The 18,837-nt window shown below is 36.6% G+C and overlaps 2 protein-coding genes and 1 long non-coding RNA gene across 9 annotated transcripts in view; 2 read left to right on the forward strand and 1 right to left on the reverse strand.

Moving 5' to 3' along the window:
- Positions 1-2,738: 2,738 nt before the first annotated feature.
- Positions 2,739-3,928, forward strand: LOC148733395 (uncharacterized). The gene is made up of 3 exons (XR_015999623.1): positions 2,739-3,107; positions 3,426-3,497; positions 3,793-3,928. It is a non-coding gene; the product is annotated as an uncharacterized LOC148733395 (long non-coding RNA).
- Positions 3,929-4,053: 125 nt separating this feature from the next.
- On the reverse strand, positions 4,054-9,691 carry LOC148733396 (uncharacterized). 5 transcript variants are annotated; one of them, XM_088755870.1, is made up of 6 exons: positions 9,463-9,676; positions 7,690-8,835; positions 6,876-6,935; positions 6,035-6,142; positions 5,390-5,639; positions 4,054-4,265 (listed from the first exon to the last, which is right to left on the reverse strand). In XM_088755870.1, exons 2-6 carry the CDS (start codon positions 7,739-7,741, stop codon positions 4,169-4,171), a joined length of 567 nt encoding a protein of 188 aa, XP_088611996.1. In that variant the 5' UTR covers positions 7,742-8,835; positions 9,463-9,676; the 3' UTR covers positions 4,054-4,168. The 5 variants fall into 5 exon arrangements, with proteins under 5 accessions (XP_088611996.1, XP_088611995.1, XP_088611997.1 ...); XM_088755869.1 differs by having other exon boundaries at positions 6,876-6,980; positions 9,463-9,664; XM_088755871.1 differs by having other exon boundaries at positions 5,376-5,639; positions 6,876-7,007; positions 9,463-9,663.
- A 2,380-nt stretch (positions 9,692-12,071) lies between these two features.
- Positions 12,072-18,837, forward strand: part of LOC111324483 (WD repeat-containing protein 31) — a 7,484-nt gene continuing 718 nt past the window's right edge. Inside the window, exons 1-11 of one of the 3 annotated variants that reach the window (XM_022928050.2) lie at positions 12,073-12,472; positions 12,781-12,855; positions 13,157-13,298; positions 14,742-14,842; positions 15,067-15,137; positions 15,769-15,829; positions 16,092-16,172; positions 16,499-16,608; positions 16,713-16,768; positions 17,179-17,248; positions 17,659-18,088. In XM_022928050.2, coding sequence (XP_022783785.2) covers positions 12,257-12,472; positions 12,781-12,855; positions 13,157-13,298; positions 14,742-14,842; positions 15,067-15,137; positions 15,769-15,829; positions 16,092-16,172; positions 16,499-16,608; positions 16,713-16,768; positions 17,179-17,248; positions 17,659-17,752 — 1,077 coding nt within the window. In that variant the 5' untranslated portion in view covers positions 12,073-12,256 and the 3' untranslated portion in view covers positions 17,753-18,088. Of the gene's footprint in view, positions 12,473-12,780; positions 12,856-13,156; positions 13,299-14,741; positions 14,843-15,066; positions 15,138-15,768; positions 15,830-16,091; positions 16,173-16,498; positions 16,609-16,712; positions 16,840-17,178; positions 17,249-17,658; positions 18,089-18,837 lie in introns of those variants that run through there. The other 2 variants (XR_015999618.1, XM_088755864.1) reach the window with 2 other exon arrangements.

Genomic DNA, 18,837 nt, shown 5'->3' on the forward strand with positions numbered 1-18,837 from the left:
TCAACTGTATCCACATGTAGTTTAATCATTCGTGTTTTGTCTTTTTACTACAGCAGAAATTGAAAGCGGTTCATTGATCTTTAAGACACAAATTCAAATCTAAAATTTTATGTCGAAGTAGCTTCAGAACGGAAGAGGTAGTCAAAAGAAGCGTACGATTAACTTGAGTTTAGAAGCGATACAATTTTTTTTGAGGATACAGTATATGTTTTGTTTGTTTTGTTTTGGTTTTGATTTTTTTAGAATGTTTTGTTTTTTCGAAAGTATTACTCAGCCCAAGATGCTTACTGCGGATATGTGTCCATGAAAATGACTTTTTAAGGCGAATGCATTGAATCTTAAAATAATGAACTCGGGCGCAAAAATCAACACGATGTCTCTTTATTACTTCTTCTGATCCGGAAACTTTTATTTGAACGAAATATAAAGTCTCACTGTTGTTTGCAAGGGAGAAGCTTCATTGTTTCAGGTGAAAACTTTTTTGGGTGATAATTTTGAATCTGTGTGACTTAAATTCACTAAATTTATTTCCATACATAGTCTTTCGTCGAATAAAGCTCTCTCCATAAAATTAATTACATTTTCGGTGTTGAGCATCAGTAAGACCAGAAAGCCAATCAAATGAGAAATTATGTGAAGATTGAAAAATAAGACAGGACATCAATTGCACCTTCTCATTTGAACAGGCAGAAACTTTTTTATCAATAACAATGCAAATTCATCATAGACCACTTTCATAAATGGCTGCCTGCAAGTTTCTGGCAGGTGCGAGTCCCAATTTGAAGCTTTGAGGTCTCTTTGAGCAACTTTCTATACCTTGTATTAAAATTCGCGCAGTACTAGAATTCGTGCACAATGTAAGTGCGCGAAATTTCATACTGCGCCAAATATAATCCGCGCGAAAAGGTTTTAAATTAAATATTAACTTTATTGACAACTTAAGAATTTAGAATTACACACTGTACTACGAAATGCTACTACATAGGGTAATACTACAACAGTTAACAGTATCACTGGATGCTAAAGAGTTTTTCAATGAGAATTAGAGGTTGGTGTTTAAAAAGGCAAGTTATCCGTTCTATTTATACGTACACAGATTACCATCAAAAATTAGAAATAAAAAATGACTTCATCATCATCATCTTCAACCTGAGAAATTTCTGTCGGGATTCTTTCTGGTTCAATGTAAGAAGTTTTTGTTTCTTTTGGATAATATCTTTTTTATTTTGTATTTTCTTCACTAATTACTGTTATTGTTAATGTTATCATATGCAATACTATCTGTGTAAATGGAATACAAATAAATTGTTGTTGTCGCTGTTGTTGATTTCACCTCACTGAACAAACCATGCGACATTCTTCTGTAGTCAAACAAACAAAAAAAAATTGCGTGAAAAAATGTGCCAGCAGCGGGCGGTGAAAAACTTGCTTTAGGTTTACGCGAATTCTGTGCTATTCTTTATTTGTGTAATGACAAAAAGGTTGACTGCATCTGTTAACACTAGTAAAGAAACCGAACAAGAAAAATGTCCTGCGCGAATTTAAAGCTGCGCGAATAAGTCCTCTATAAGGTGCGCGAAATTAAAACTGAGCGAAAATGAGTACCACGCGAATTTTAATACAAGTAAGGTAAATAAACTGTTTATCGTCCCAGCGCCGAATGACGCTATTTTATATGCAAAGGGCGCAGTGAAATGTTTTTCACTCTAACAATAATCTTTCATTTTGAAAGGAAGGGATTTTGTTCGGTCCGCTATGTTCGGCTTGAATTTTCGTTTTACTTACTGATTGAGTTGACGAGTGGAAAGATACTTGACTCGCTGCCAGCGGGAAATTGAGATAATTCAGCGAAAAGACACATCTTTCACTGACTTTATTATGTCAAGACTAAGTTCGCTGCCTAACCGGACGAAAAGCGAGAAGTTAATCTCATCCTAACCAAGCTCAGCATGAAGGAAGCTCAAACAAACTCGCAAGTTATTATTGCTGAAAGTTAACTGGCAACCACTTTGGCAAGACTGACTAATGTTCGAGTTGAGCTCATTCAAGAAGACACGATTAGTTTAAAGGAAGGATTTGCAGAAATCACTAAAAGGATAAACGTCCTAAATGCAAACTATCAAGAGGAGAGGGAAATCATTTTACAACACCAATTCAGACTCGTTTTTAGGAGAATCTAAGAGTGTTTTGAATTTGACATCAGTCGTAAATCAGTTAAATATACTAATTATTTAGGAGAACAAAGTGCTGCAAACTTCATAATTAAAGCTTTCTGAACAACGGTTCACTCGTAAAGTTTACTCATCTTTCTTGAATTTCAGTATAACGTCTCCCAGATCACAAGTTATACATACTAGGCCTTCGCTTACCCGGCGTGTAATGTATTTTAACTAAATAAATAACTGAAAATATAAAAGAAGAAATAAATAAACTAAAAGAATGAACTGATTATATATTTTGAAGTCATATAGTACATGATAACGATGTAAATGATACATGTATATCACCAAAATTGTATTTTAATTTCTTCGAAACCGATTAAAGGATAATTTGTTACTTCATCGCAAGTAGTCTCTTTTTCAATTTTCGGAAAAGTAATTGCACCCTGTAATCGATTGAGTCTCTAAAATCCCCGCCTAGTTACAGATGCACTATATGATAATTACAACACGTGCTAGTTTTTCTTAGAACCGCTGAGAGAAATGCGTGCATATTCAGTCAGACGGCAAGACCGCCATTTTCAAGCCACCTGACGGATTATCACCCGTGGGTTTCCAACGGTGGTTTTTATTGTAAACAAAATATTGCAAGATAGAAAGGATAGAAAGCTGCATAAGCCTTAAGATTTTAGAACATGAACAGATAAATTTATCGCATTACACATGTAGCCTGGTTGCTTCGAGTGTTTTATCACGTTGTGCAAGGGTTTAAAGAAGTCAAAACCTCGCCGTTTCCAAGGATACGACGGCGTGTCATCGAGTGGGGTGGAAAGCAAGACAGTTCAGTCAGTAGTGCATATGGTAGGGTTTGTGTAAATTCACAGGGATGCTGTCACTTGCATCAATGCTTACGCTCCAAGGACTTGTCTTACCGGGGATAAAGATAATGTAAGTATGTTTACAACATTTTCTACAAGAGGAGGTCAATGAGTTAATTGATTAGATCAAGCTCTACAATTGTTGCAGATAAGTTACGGAGAATTTAACTGAGGAAATTGGCCTTTGTCTCATTACTATGGCCATTACTGAAATCTTCAACTCTTATTAACTTCCTTTAATTTAAGACCCTCCGTAGATCGGCTTATGAGTAAGACCTTTGTTGAGGGAAGTTCCAGGATTCTCATTAGAGGGCACTAGTGTCTATGTAACCTCCAAAGTAATATTTAGCAAAAGTAAAACCCCGTGTGTGCATTTTTCACTCAACAGCTAGTTTTGTTCAACTGGAAACAAGATGTTACTCTTTATCGATGGTCTGGTCACTCAAGAGATGTTACTAAAGTAGGTAAATATGTTGTGGTTCATTGTCGTACATGATTCAAAGTTTTCTCTGCCCTGTTTTAAATTCATTATCAGGTATGCTGTCTGCAGACTATGGTAGGAGCAGGCCAGTTTTTTTTTTCTTTTGTACCATACATTTCACATGGTTGAATCACCTTTAAATACATGCTATCTCATCAACTTTTGTAATACCCTGCAGACTGGTCTGGTATTAACATACAGAAAAACTCAGTAAAGAATTTTATCCTCATACAGACTTACAGCCTTGAGCTTTGCCTTCTGGGCTTCTCAACAGGTAAAATATGTAAGGGAAACTATTTACAGTTCCTCAAGAGACAAGACAATTAAGGTGTAGCAGACCAGTAAAGCAGGAAATGAACCCATTTTCACATTTGAGGGTCACAGAATGGTGGTGACTGCTATTGATCTTAATGAAGGTAATGCAGAAGTATACAAATCTTGTTGATATGTTGCAAGATATTATATAGTTCAGGTTAAACAATTTGTTTGTCTAGTGCTCTTAATTTCCTTTTGCCTTCCAAGGGGGAAAGTCATATTTCAAAGTAAAACAAGTGATACAAGCTTTAATGGGTTTGAAATTCTATCTTCACTTTTAATTGTCAATATTAGTGACAACATCATTATCGTGAAGTGCTGGTCGCACCTCTCTATTATAACTTTTGGTGTAAATTATATCCTGGAGAAGCCTGTGCTCTGTGGTCATAGTGACTTTTCCATCTGGAACTTAACCCAGGTTTCCCGGTGCAACTGAAACACAACATACATTTGTCAGTAAAGAATAAAAAAAGAATGAGAACAAACGCGACAAAGCTAGGTGCTTCGAATTTATTTGTCTTGTCATCATTAGACCATGATTTTGAACGAACTGCTCGTGATGCCTTTTTTCCTAACTCAACCCCTCTTCAAAGTTTTCAAAACTTTCTACGTGACACAAATTTCCTTTTAAAGGCCAGTTTCGACCGTTGACATGCACATAGGTGTCCTAAGACGTAAGCATAACTTGATGATTGCTTTCGAAATTGCAGAGATTTTCCTGAGATTTTTGTTGCTTGGAATGTTTCAGAGGATAATGTCTCGTCAATTTTGAACGCCTTGTTGGTTTCTCACAGTAGGAGCGTATCTAGTCACCACTCCCACCACGAAAGCCCTCTCGTGTTTTCAATCTCTGGTTATTCGAAGACCGGTTCGAACCGATTTAAGTTTCCTTAACGTTTTTTTCGGTCAAAAATAGCTCAGGATAAAACACTAAGTGACCATTTTGAAATGATTCATAATGAAAAATCTTTTTTTCATATTTTGAGGTTCAGCCACTCAAAACTCTGTTGCAGTGTTACTATTCATAGAAAATAAGAGTTCTTAATCTATATCAATACCATCTTAAAATTAGCAACTTTAAGAATGATTTGCCGATCATTTTAAGTATCTAGAGGGATCAAACAACTCAATGTTGTTCTCACCTATATATCGTGCAAATAGGTGCATCAGCTCCTCCCCGGGATGGAAAAATTTTCTGGGGGCGGGGAGGGGGGGTTTCGAAGTTTTCCCTTGAGGAGAGGTGTGGCAAACAAGTTTCCTTGAACTGAAATTAAGACCATGTTTCCGTGTAATATTAAAGCTTGAAAAGGGCTACTCCAACAGCTATTTGATTAGTTTATTGGTAGCTCAGAAGAAGTTAGGTGAAAAACATCTACTTTTTAATATTTGTAAGAAACAGGGGGAATTTCATTTCCTAAAATGGCTAAAAAGGTTTTAGTTGGACAATTTGACACTGTTTTTGACGCGAGATTAGAAAACTTTAGGCAAAGGATGTGAGTGTCAGTTTGAACAAACGTAACATTTGTAAATAAACAGTCCTACCTCACCACACCAACCTTGCCAACGCTATTGGGACAGTATAAGGCTGCTTTATAGTTTTGCATAATTCCTCACTATGACAGGTCACAATGAAACATTGGCTGTCTACCAGGTAGGCAAAATCTCCATGTTGTTCATATTCACAAGCAAGTTTAGTGCAGTTATCAAAGTCATTGACGCTGGCTAAATACTTGAATCGCCCTGCCGCAACTCCGTCCTTGAAGTTTGAGTTAAACTGAGGTTCTTGAGATCTACATTGGGAAGAACCTGGAAAAGAAAGCGAGAATTCGTCATTGTAGAAAACATTGCTCATAGACAGAGCAGAGAAATAACAATTACTCTTTATTACAGATCTCTTTTGAAAGCCTTGTTTTTTTTTATCACAGTAGGAGCGTATCTCGTCACCACTCCCACCACGAAAGCCCTTTCGTGTTTCCGATCCCTGGTTATACAAAGACCGGTTCGAACAGATTTAAGCTGCCCTAACGCCTTTTCAGTCAGCAATAGCTCAGGATAAAACACTAATTGACCATTTTTAATGATTTACGATGAAAAATCTTTTTCATATTTTGAGGTTCAGCCACTCAAAACCCTGTTGCAGTGTTAGTACTATGTACAATCCAAGTTTCTTTAAGCACATTCCATCGCTCGTAACGTCATACTTCTTTGAGGTCCTTTGGTAGAATTTATGCCCGTTTTCTTCGTGGGTGTCGTAGAAGTTGAGGCTGTCGAAAAGATACCGCGGGATGAAGGAGTTTTTGAAGGCGCTTCTATAAGGAAAATGGCGAAGTATTTTGGAATTGATTAAAAAAATTTCAGAAACTTACTCTCGCACTAGTGATTATGAACTGCGGGAAAGTCTCCTCTTCGGCGAAGTCCGTAGCGCGAGTTTAAAAAAATCAGCGACGAACTTCGCCAAAATGAGGGTCAGCTTGTTGTCTATTCCTCTTAATACCATCTTAAAATTAGCAACTTTAAGAAAATTTGCCGATTGGCAAATTAGCAACTTTTTTGCCGATCATTCTAAGTATGTGGAGGGATCAAACAACTCAATGTTGTTTTCACTTGTATATCGTGCAAATAGATGCATCAGCACCTCCCCAGGATGGAAAAATGTTCTTGGTGGGGGGGGGGGGGGGTTTCGAAGTTATTTATTGGGGAAAGGTGTGGCAAATAAGTTTTCTGGAATTGGAATTCAGACCATGTTTCTGTGTAAAATTAAGGCTTGTAAAGGGCTACTCCAACGGCTATTTGATTCGTTTAAAGGTGGCTTAGAAGAAGTTAGAAGAAGACGGGCTCCAACCGATTTAAGTTGCCTTAACGCCTTTTCGGTCAAGAATAGCTCAGGATAAAACGCTAAGTGACCATTTTGGATTGATTCACGATGAAAAAATTTTTTTCATATTTTGAGGTTCAGCCACTCAAAACCCTGTTGCAGTGTTAGTACTATCTATGTACTTTCTAGGTTTCTTTAAGTATATTCAATCGCTCGTAGCGTCTTACTTTGAGATCCTTTGGTACGATTTGTGCCCAGTTTCTTCGCGGGTGTCGTGAAGGTTGAAGCTGTCGAAACGATACGATGGGATGAAGAAGTTTTTGAAGGTGCTTCTGTAGGGAAAATGGTGAAGGCTTTGCCTTTCTTTGCAATTGATTAAAAAAAACTTGTGAAACTTTCTCTCGCACTAGTGATTATGAACGACGGACAGTCCCTCCTTTTCGGCAAAGTCCATAGCGCGAGTTTAAAAAATCAGCTATGAACTTCGCCGAAAATGAGGGACAGCTCGTTGTATATTTTGATAATATCCATAGAAAATAAGAGTTCTTAATTTCTATTAATACCATCTTAAAATTAGCAACTCTACAAAATTTTGCCCATCATTTTAAATATCTAGAGGGGTCGAACTACTCAATGTTGTTCTCACCTATATATCGCGTAAATAAGATGCGTTAGCACCTCCCCAGCATGGAAAAACTTTCTCGAGGGGGGTGGGTGATTCGAAGTTTCCCTTTGGGGAAAGGTGGGGCAAACAAGTTTCCTTGAACTGGAATTTAGAACATGTTTCCGTGTAAGATTAAGGCTTGAAATGGTTTACTCCAACACCTATTTGATTCGTTTAAAGGTGGCTAAGAAGAAGTTAAAGAAACATTTGCTTATTAATATCTGCAAGAAATAAAGGGAATTTCATTTCCTAAAATGGCTAAAAGAATTTTAGTAGGACACTTTAACACTGTTTTTGACCCGAGATAAGAAAACTTCGGGCAAAGGGTGTGAGTGTCAGTTTGAGCAAACGTAACATTTGTAAGTTAACACTCCTACCTGACCACTCCAACTTTGCCAACTTTAGTGGAACGATATATGGCTGCCTCATAGTTTCGCATGATTTCTCACTTCGACAGGTCACAATGAAACATTGCCGTCCAACAGGTAGGCAAACTCATGATCTCCATGTTTTTCATATTCACAAGCAAGTTTAGTGCAGTTACCGAAGTCATTGACGCAGGCTAAATACTTGAATCGCCCTGCCGCAGCTCCGTTCTTCAAATAGGAGCCGTTCAACAGAGGTTTTTTAGAGCTGCATTGTAAAGAACCTGGAAAGGCGGGAAAACGAGAATTGCTCATTGTAGAAAACGTTGCTTATAGACAGAGCAGAAAAATATGAATTACTCTTTATTACAGATGTCTTTTACCTTCCTGCCTGTGTATGCTGCCTGAATTAATGACTGAAAAGGTTACAAGTAATAACTTATTTGAGCCTCAAAGAGGAAAAGTGCTGCGCATGTCAGGAGCCCATCCTGCGCATGTTTTGTATCTCAGATAACTTCTGGTCTTTACGAACTTAATCTTTACCATGCATTTTGCCCCAAGCCATAAAGAAATTGTTGCTACTCTTTATTTCCACCCTCACCCCCTCCTGTTGCTTTTTTACTCTACGGCTTCCGGTTTCACGGAACGTGGGCCACGTTTTCGCGCGAACTGAGTTTCCCAGCTGACCAGCATCAAGAATTATAACTTGTTACTCTTCCGCATTTTCAAGCTTTTCTTTTGTTATCAAATAGACACTGACCTTGTATTGTTGAAGCAAGTTAGTTTATCAGTCGCCTGTAGTGATGATGTAATCATGCGAATTAAAACAAAAGCGAGAGCTGCTGGCTAAAAGAAACCACAGTGTATTTACACAGTATTTTTATTATGTCTTCCGAACAAAAACGGCTTGAAAGTAAAGAAGAATGAGAAGGAAAATAAAGTTGTTGTATGTTTCATAAAGCGAATGGTGAAAACGACCTGAAAACTGCATATATTTGGAGGAATTATTTTTGAAGAAATATTCAACCGTACCTGAAGAACCCTGCGTGCAAAGTGCCATCCATAACACTGTAATAATGAGATTGCGCAATTCCATTTGTTTATAACTTCTTACTCTATAACAAATCCTCAGAAAGATAATTTTTTAACCATACTTTCCTGAAAGAAAAACAAAAGCAAACATAGAATTACTCGCTTTGAATCTTAAACAACAGCGCAATAATTTTGACTCGTTGAAATTTCACGCTTGATTTTTTTTTGGTGGAATATGCCTTGAGGAAGGTGATTATCACTTTGAATAAGGAAGAGTTGCTAGCTCATGTTTCATTTCTGAAGAGACATACTCTCATGTACTAACAATATTCTGGCGGATTTGTCACCTGCTATTCAAATTCTCTTTTTTTAAATTAAACCAGGGTTGTTGGTTACGCTGTAGATAGTTAAAAGCTTATAAACCGAATGCACAAGAACAAAACGAATTATAAAATTAAAGGATGATATTAAAAAATTACATAGGTGAGATTGTGCTTGTAACGAATTGCTAAATATATTTAAGTCTGCCGATATCCTATCGGTTCCTTGCGGATAAGCTATTTCAAAACCGACTTGTTGGTTTTTGGTTTAAAACTAGTTTTATATCTACTAGCTCTTCTAATTACAGTCTGGTGTTTAACTTGTAGGTAAAGTTCAAGTTCTTTGCAGCTTTTGTTATTTCAGGCTGTTGCAAGAAAAATTTCTTGTTACGAAAAAGAGGCGAGAAATCTGTCTGTTTTTTCTTCTACTTACCTTTAAGGCTGTTGATTTCTAGGTGTTGTAGTTAGATAAAATATTCACATCTGGAAGCTTGTATTGTGGGCACGATTTTAAATACCTGCAACTCCCGTCGAGAGAAGAATTAATCAACTGAACGGGAAAGTCGTCCCTGCTTGTCAGAGCGGAAGAAATAGTCGACTATCTCAGTACATTTAGAGACCCAAATTTAAGTGTATGTGATGATATAAAACATCCATTCAGTCATATAAAATAAATTATCAAGGTGGATGTAATATATCTTACTGGGTTTGTATTTATGTCAAAGTTATGGCTAGATTACTACACCACAGTTTAAATGTTGTTTGCTGATTGGTTCACAGCTAACTACAAAGAATAACTATGTTCCCTTGGTCTTGCGTCAGAATGAATTCGGAAGCTGTTAAGTGAAATAGCTTCAACTGAAACTAAACAAATCCATAGAACAGTAATCTTGATTTCTTGTGTCAATCAAGAAACTCTGACGCAGATTATGTTCCTCGAGAAAAATCGATTACGGCCAGTCAACGTGCAATAATATTTTTTAACTGTATCCACATGTGGTTTAATCATTCGTGTTTTGTCTTTTTACTACAGTAGAAATTGAAAGCGGTTCACATCTCAAATACGCAATATTCAAATTTAAAATTTGATGTCGAAGTCGCCTCAGAACTGAAGAGGTAGTCAAAAGAAGCATAAGATTACCTCAACTTTAGAAGCGATACAATTTTTGGTTTTTTTCGTTTTTGAGGAAACGGTATATGTTTTGTTTGTTTCGTTTTGTTTTGGTTTTGATTTTTTTTTTAGAATGTTTTGTTTTTTTAGAAAATATTACTCAGCCCAGGATGCTTACTGCTGATACGTGTCCATAAAAATTACTTTTTAAGGCGAATGCATCGAATCTTAAATTGTGAACTCAGGCGCAAAAATCAACAAGATGTCTCTTTATTACTTCTTATCCGGAAACTTTTTTTTTGGAACGGAATATGAAGTCTCACTGTTGTTTGCAAGGGGGAAGCTTCATTGTTTTGGTTGAAAACTTTTTTTAGGTGATAATTTTGATTCTATGTGACTTTAATTCACTAACTTTATTTCCATACTTAGTCTTTCATCGAGTGAAGCTCTGTCATAAAATTAATTGCATTTTCAGTCATAAGCATCCGTAAGACGATAAAGCCAATCGAATGAGATGATTGTGTGAAGAATGGAACAAGACAGGACATCAATCGCAACTTTTCATTAGAACGGGTGGAAACTTTCTTAGTAATAACAATGCAACTCCATCTTACGCAAAGTAGTTTCCGGCAGGTGCGAGTCCCAGTTTGAAGCTTTGAGGTCTCTTTGAGCAGCTTTCAATTAATAAATTGTTTATCGTCCCAGCGCTATATGACGCTATTTTATATGCACAGGACGCAGTCAAATGGTTTTCATTCTGACAATAATTTGTCATTTTGAAAGGAAGGGATTTTGTTCGCTCCGCTATCATCCGCTTGAATTTTCGTTTTACTGATTGAGTTGACGAGTGGAAAGATACTTGTTTTGCCGCTAGCGGGAAATTGAGATAATCCAGCGAAAAGACACATCTTTGACTCTATCATGTCAAGACTAAGTTAGCTGCCTAACTGGACGAAAAGCGAGAAGTTAATCTCACCCAGACTAAGCTCAGCATGGAGGAGGCTCAAACAAGCTCTCAAGTCATTAATGCTGAAAGTTCACTGGCAACAACTCTGGCAAGACTGGCTAATGTTCGAGTGCAAGTTGAGCTCATTCAAGAAGACACAATCAGTTTAAAGGAAGGATTTGCAGAAATCACTAAAAGGATAAACGTCCTAAAGGCAAACAATCAAGAGGAGAGGGAAATCATTTTAAAGCGACGCACGAAAGCATAAAGATTGACTGCGGTGCACTGCGAAATCTGCGATATATCGGGAGATAATCATCTATTTTTTGGGGTTAGATTAGGCCTCCAATGAACTGCAAATCTTATTGCAAAAAAAAATTAGAAAAAAGAAACCAACACCAATTCAGACTCGTCTCCAGGAGAATCTAAGAGTGTTGTGATTTTTACATCAGTCGTAAATCAATTAAATATATTAATTATTTAGGAGAACAAAGTGCAGCAAACTTCATAACTAAAGCTTTCTGAACAACCCCCGAAATCGTTATAAGTGTTCGCCTAAAGTTAATTCATCTTTCTTGGATTTCAGTATAATGTCTCCCAAATCACAAGTTATACGTACTTGGCCTTTGATAACCGTGTAATATATTTTAACTAACTAAATAAATGAATATATAGAAGAAGAAATAAGTAAACTAAAAGAATGAACTAATTATATATATTTTTTAAGTCATATAGTACAAGATAACGATATGAATGGCACATGGATATCACCAAGATTGTATTTTAATTTCCTCGAAACCGATTAAAAGATAATTTGTTACTCCATCGCAAGTACCGGTAGTCTCTTTTTCAATTTTCGGAAAACTAATTGCGCTCTGTGAAAGATTGTTTGCACTTTTTTGAGTTGCGAAACTCCCCGCCTAGTTACAGATCCACTATGTGATAATTACAACACGTACTATTTTTTGATAGAGCCGCTGAGAAAAAAGCGTGCATATTCAGTCAAGAAAGCAAAACAGCCATTTTTAAGCTACTTTACGAATTATCACTTGGTCTTCTAGCAGTGGTTTTTAATGTAAAAAAATATATATATTACAAGTCATTCTGGATAGAAAGCTGCATAAGCCTTAAGATTTTAGAACATGAACAGATAAATTCATCGCATTACACATGCAGCCTGGTTGCTTCGAGTGTTTTAACACGTTGTGCATGGGTTTGAAGAAGTCAAAACCTCGTCGTTTCCAAGAATACGACGGTGTGTCGTCGAGTGGGGTGGAAAGCAAAACAGTTCAGTCAGTAGTAGAGTTTGAGTCAATTCACAGGGATGCTGTCACTTGTATCAATGCTTACGCTCCAGGGACTTGTCTTACCGGGGGTAAAGATAACGTAAGTATGTTTGTAACATTTTCTAGGAGGTCAATGAGTTAATTGATTAGATCAAGGTCAACCATTATTGCAGATAAGTTACGGAGAATTTAACTGAGGAAATTGGTCTTTGTCCCATTGCTAAGGCCATCGAATCTCTTACGCTATTATCTTCCTGTGAATTGAGACCCTCCTCAGATCGGCTTATGAACAAGACTTTTGTTGAGGGAAGTTCCAGGATTCTCATTAGAGGGCACTAGTGTCTATATAACCTCCAAAGCAATATTTAGCAAAAGTAAAACCCCGTGTGTGCATTTTTCATTCAACAGTTAGTTGTTTTGTTCAACTGGAAACAAGGTGTTACACTTTGTCAATGGTCTGGTCACTCAAGAGATGTTACCAAAGTAGGTATAATATATTATATGTTGTAGTTTATTGTCATACATGATCCAAAGTTTTCTCTGCTCTGTTTCAAACTCATTACCGGGTATACTGTCTGCAGACTATGGTAGAAACAGGCCATTTTTTTTTTCTTTTGTACTGTATGTTTCACATGGTTGAATCACCTTTAAATGCACACCATCTCATCAACTTTTGCAATACTCTGCAGACTGATCTGGTATTAACATACAGAAAAGTTCAGAAAAGAATTTTATCCTGAAATAGACTTATTTCCTGAGCTTTGCCTTCTGGGCTTCTCAACAGGTAAAATATGTAGGGGAAACTATTTACAGTTCCTCAAGAGACAAAACAATTAAGGTGTGGCAGACCAGTAAAGCAGGAAATGAACCCATTTTAACATTTGAGGGTCACAGACTGGTGGTGACTGCTATTGATCTTAATGAAGGTAATGTAGAAGTAGACAATTCTTGTTTATACAGGGTTCGACATCTCCGCTAGACTGGTAGCCTGAGGCTAGTAAAAATTTGGTTGGGCTTGTAAAAAACCACGTTTAATAGCTCGCTGGCTAGTAGAAAAATTAAAAGAAATGATGTGTAATTAGTTTACTTGAAAGTTCACAGTTGATTAAAAAATCAAGAAAGTTTAAATTGTGATGATAATACCAATGAAGAAGGCATAAACCTTTCATCTTCTGGAGTCTTTTTTTGTCTTGCGTGTTGACTGTAAACACCACTAGATGCCAGACTCTTCGCTTAATGGTCAGTGTCTTCTCCAGTCTTGTCCATACCAATGTTGCGAGGCCTTGCACATCCCCTCACACGATCGCCTTGCAGGATTGCCTCGCACTTGAAAGTTTACTTAGCTTTTTCATTAAATAGCATATTATGTTATCACAATGAAAGAAAAAATGCCATTCTTTATCATTTTAAAAGACCTTGCCAATAAGTTTAGAGGAAGGTTTGCGTGTTTGGGGTTGAAATAGACCTCGAGGGAAATTGATCCGGGCTACCAAGTTGTGTTTCGGGCTAGTAAATTTTAGAAATAACCAGCCTGGTAGCTAGTAATGCAGGTAGCCAGGTGTCGAACCCTGTTTGTATGTTGAAAGATATTATATAGTGGGTTAAACAATTTATTTATCTAGTGTTCTTAATTTCCTTTTGCCTTCCAAGAGGGGAAGTCATATTTCAAAATAAAACGAGTGATACAAAATATTTTGATTGATAGCTGTAATGGGTTTGGAATTCCATCTACAATATTAATTGTTAATATTAGTTGACACATTGCATTTGAAGAGTTGTATTTATGTGTTGAATAGCACGACTGTTTTTGTCACGCTATAAGTCATTGATGAAACCCCTTCTCCCCTGTTCAGTGTTGTCTCCATGAAGCAAGGGGTTCCCAGAATCTTGATACATTGATTGTTTTTAGGGGGAAAGGGGCAAATAGGTTAATTTAACAAGACAAAAGACATAAAATTGAAGTAATGCAGGTTTGAAAAGGTCATTGTGCCAACAATTGTCACCATTTGTAGCTGGAAAGGTGGAAGGTGAGAACCAATTGTTTCCCAGAAATATACACTTATGTAAATCTTTCTACTTCCTTGAAGGTTTTAAAACTGCACACTGATTGGAATAGTAGGCAGCAAGTGAACTTGGACTCTTACTGTATTTCCTTCAATGAGCACATGGGTGCTTATTTAAAAATTCAGCTGAAAGGAGGGGTGCTTTTTGGAAGAAGGGCACTCTAGGGAGGGGCTGGGGGCTTCTTATTCCCCTCTACTGACTCTGCTGAAGTTGAAGCTTAACATGTTACAAATATTAGAAATAGAACCAGGTTTTTAGGGGCAATGGAGTATTGCAATGCCTCTTCTTTCTTTCTACCATTATAGATGGAACTTTGCTATTCTCTGGGTCAAGAGACAACTGTGTAAGACTGTGGGATACTACAAAGAACACAAGTATCAGTGAAAAAGAAGTATCCAGAAATCTGGTAAGTTTTACTGCTGGATTGATGGACAGATTTAATAAAAACTGACTTTTGTCAGGCCAAGATGTTCATTTTGTGATGTTGCTATATTTATTGAAAAAAAAAAAAAAAAGAAAAAAAAGTAAGAAACAGGTGAAATACAATATAAAGGTACTCTTACTGTGTAATTTATAACTTACTGTGATGATGAAATAAATTATTACGGTTTAGTTGTTTGTTTGATTTAGGTGAGTTGTGTGAAATGGATACCTGGAACACAGGCTCAAGTTGCTCAAACCGGAGAAGACAAAATGGTGAGGTAAAGAATGGAAGATTATCCTTTTTATTTTATCTGAAAGTGATGTCATAAAACAGACTCTTGGTTGGAGTAAGGTCTTCCTGTGGATATCCTTCCACTTAGAGACAAACAGAACAGATCAACAGTACCAATGCAATAGCAACTGCTGATTAGGTATCTAAACAGACAGTATTGCAGCCTCAAAGAATCAGCTACATGTACTCATCTTGGTTAAAGATCCATACATTATAAATCCAACTGGTGGTTGGACAAGTGATGAGAATAAAGGAAAATATAAATTAGGAGATCATTAGTTGATCCAATACCAAATTCTCTGAACTAACATCATAAGAACTGTATGGCAGACAGTAAGGAGAAATACCGATGAGATTTTGGCAGTGAAAGGGTTAATATTCTTGATTCAATTTCTGCATATACTGTGTATGTTACTAGCTGAATTCAGCTTACTGAAATTTCTTAATGGTAAAAAAGCTTCCAGCACCTTTTTCTCCTGGAGCAGCCTTTTCACATTGTGTATGTTCCAATTTATGGGTATCTTTTACCCCTGTGAGAGGTTTTTGATTTTGTAAAATATTGGTGCAATTGTCATTTATGTATTTATAAATATGTATGTTTTTTTTTTCTGCATCAGGATTTGGGATACAAGAAACATGCAACCTGCATTTACATTTCCTGCTCAGCAGTACTTCCAGGTATTTCACTTCTTTGGAAAATAGAATTTTGGCATGTTGTTTTTTACTCAATACCAGTTGCTTTTGCTTTTGATTTGTTGTACCTAACTAACAAATTTGTCAATTAATAAAAAAAATCCTTAGCCATTAAGTCAAATTTGGGTTGTTAATGTCAACTTAAAAGGTGTTTGTACCTCTTCTGTCATGTTAATTCCTTTAGGGATTCCTGTAGGGCTATTCATGTCAGATTGTATTTATTAATCAAATTATTAATGTTTTGAAGACATGCTGTGATTGTTCAAGAGATGGGCAGTTTATTTTGACATGTAGTAATGGTTTCAATGGAAAAGGCTGTGAAGCTACGGTGAGTTATGTTTCTTTTCCCTTTCAAAGCATGTTTGATGTTCTGAAAGTGTTGTTCATTTTTGCTGTTAAAATACAAAAAAACCAAAACAAACAGAAAAAAACTGGCCTTTATCTGGACGTCTTTGGGTTAAACTTAGAAAGGGAAGTCTCACCTCTACTGGTTGTGCTCTCATATATAGTATCACTCAAACATTATATTATTTTTCACCAAATACTGTAGGCTTTTTTATTTTTATATGGTAAAATAACCCTCCTCCCTGTTCTTCTTCTTCTTCTGTAGCTCAGTGAAAGTACAATGTGCTATTTTTTTTTTTTGTTGAACAGCTTTGGGATGTAAGGGCAAAGGGAATGGTCTGTAGATACTTCGGCCATCAGCAGACTACATCAGCATGTATTTTTCTTCCTCATCTGGAACATGTTTCGTCAAAATATTTGTAAGTAGTGAGACTCACACAATATACTCTCTTTTCAGATGAGCAAATTGTGTGCCTGAATGTTCAAAATTTAACTAAATGTTGATTTTTTTTGTTGTTGTTAGAATTGCTACTGCCTCACATGATTCCACAGTGAAAATTTGGGAGAAAGATAGCACAGGTAAAGCAAGATTCTGACCTATTGTTCAGGGTAGCTTACTGCAGAGGGTGTCTCTTTTAAAATTTTTTCAGGTAACCTTTCAATGGATTCATTCATAATGTACATCAGCATAACAAATTTGAAATTAACCTTTCTTTCTTACCTGATACCTCTGAGATCTATCTGTAAGGCATTCAAACCCAACTAAACAAATTATATGAAACTAATGACTCGTACTATAAGTTTAGGAATTGCTTGCAAAGGAAGCCCTCTGAGTTTGTAAAGTATTGTGGCAGGTTATCATGGCAGGTTCATCAAGTGCTATGATTTGTATCTAGCACTTGCACTCCACAGAGAGAGAAGAGATAATAGTGCTTGAAGTGTTTTTACACTGGGTGTTCAAAGAAATTTTTATGTTTTAAAATTAACAGAATGCCTTGCAACTCTTGATTTTTCTGGAGCTGGTCCACTGACTGATCTCTGTGCATGGGATGATGGAAGGTCAGAATTACATTGATTACTAGTTATTTATGACAGATTGAGCAATTTTATTTGCCATCTTGACCATTTCAAGTTTCAAGTCTGAATGGCCTCAGAAAATTTTATAGCTGTGATAGTTAACAGTTCCATGCAGTATTTGTCTACTATTTCACTTACACAATTTTACCTCTTAGTTCTTATCAAACTAATCTTTCAAACCATGGATGAAAAAAAGTAACGTTTACCCTCTGCTGTTTCATGTGCATAATTCGTCTTAAAAATATCAACATGTGTTTTGCATGTATGCCGAACAACAACCCCCTCCCCCCCCCCGACAGTATTATTGACATTCTGGTAATTTAGCGTTACTTGTAAGGTAATATGCCATAAATATGTTTTAAAATGATGTTCTTTGTGTTCTTGACTAACAGTTTATGTGTTTCTACAACAAACATGGGTGTGTACCAGTGTGTCTTGGAGTCTCGTGAAGGCAAACCTGAGCTCATCAAGAAACGCCAGTTTTAGCTAGGCTTCTAAAGCTTTCTATAATTATATTTTTTATTCAAGAGACAAAAAGGAGTAAAGTGGGAATTTTCAATCCAGATCTCTTTTATTTGTTTAGTTTCCTTTTATTTGTCATTTAGGTTTTTCAACACAGTGTACATAAAAATACAAATTGCTTCTGTCAATAAAATGCTTAAGTTACGTTTCTCTTAGAATTGAACCATTTTGATCGATAGATCCAGAAGGTGACATCTCAGAATTGTATAAATAAGACATAATACCGGGGTGTATGGGGCAGAGCAAAAGCTTCGTTGAATATGTATGGACGTATAGCATTAAAAATAATACATCTTAAAAGCTGCATGAGTGATAGTTTGTCTTTGGCACTAGCATTGTCACATTTGACAAGGTAACAAAACCTCATTTTAAGATACACGACATGCCTTAATCCTTAGGAATTGAGTAAGGAAGTTTACATCATGCAAATACAAATCTTGCATTTTTATGGTCTCCTATGGATGTGAAGCCACAATGTTGTCCTGTTGAGTGAGTGAGTGTAACAATAGAATACGAACGACCTCTAGGCCCTGTTACAACAAAGTCTGCTAAGTTTTACCCGATATTCCTTGCTCTTGGCTTGTGTTTGTTTCGAAACATCTTCGGTCGTTCAACACATGGTAACGATTTCTTCTATTCGCTTCCAGTGTTGCTCGGAATTAGCACGCTATCACACTGTTTAATGATGCTAGTTATTGTTTGTTTCGGAGTACTACAGAAGACGATAAACATTACGCATTAATTTCAGGATGGTGCGTGAAAAATCAAAGCTTTACCTTACAGAAATGTCGTAAAAAGCGTGATCGGCGCATCGCAAAAACTTACAGGAGAAAACTTTTTTTCGTGGGGAGAGCATTTTACCATTCGAATCAGCACATTATGTCCAGTTGATCCGAAGATGTAATTTTCCAGGTCTTCTTGTGACAGTACATTAGATTTGTGCGTCTCTGGCACGTGATTTAAAACGAGACTTTTCCTTAGAGAAATACCCAATTAAGTTTGATTTGGTTGGCGCGAAAAATATATCTGGCATGGTACATTGATTTGCA

The sequence above is a fragment of the Stylophora pistillata genome, chromosome 4 (genome assembly GCF_964205215.1).
Source record: "Stylophora pistillata chromosome 4, jaStyPist1.2, whole genome shotgun sequence".
NCBI lineage: Eukaryota > Metazoa > Cnidaria > Anthozoa > Scleractinia > Pocilloporidae > Stylophora > Stylophora pistillata.

Excerpts from the sequence above, each read along its gene's own strand:
- LOC148733396 (XM_088755869.1), bottom strand. The coding sequence starts at position 7,741 with ATGAGGCAGCCATATATCGTTCCACTAAAGTTGGCAAAGTTGGAGTGG. Across the intron at positions 6,981-7,689 it reads GGCAAAGTTGGAGTGGTCAG|AAGCACCTTCAAAAACTTCT; the intron begins GTAGGAGTGTTA and ends TTTTCCCTACAG. Across the intron at positions 5,640-6,034 it reads TACCAAAGGACCTCAAAGAA|GTTCTTCCCAATGTAGATCT; the intron begins GTATGACGTTAC and ends TTTCTTTTCCAG.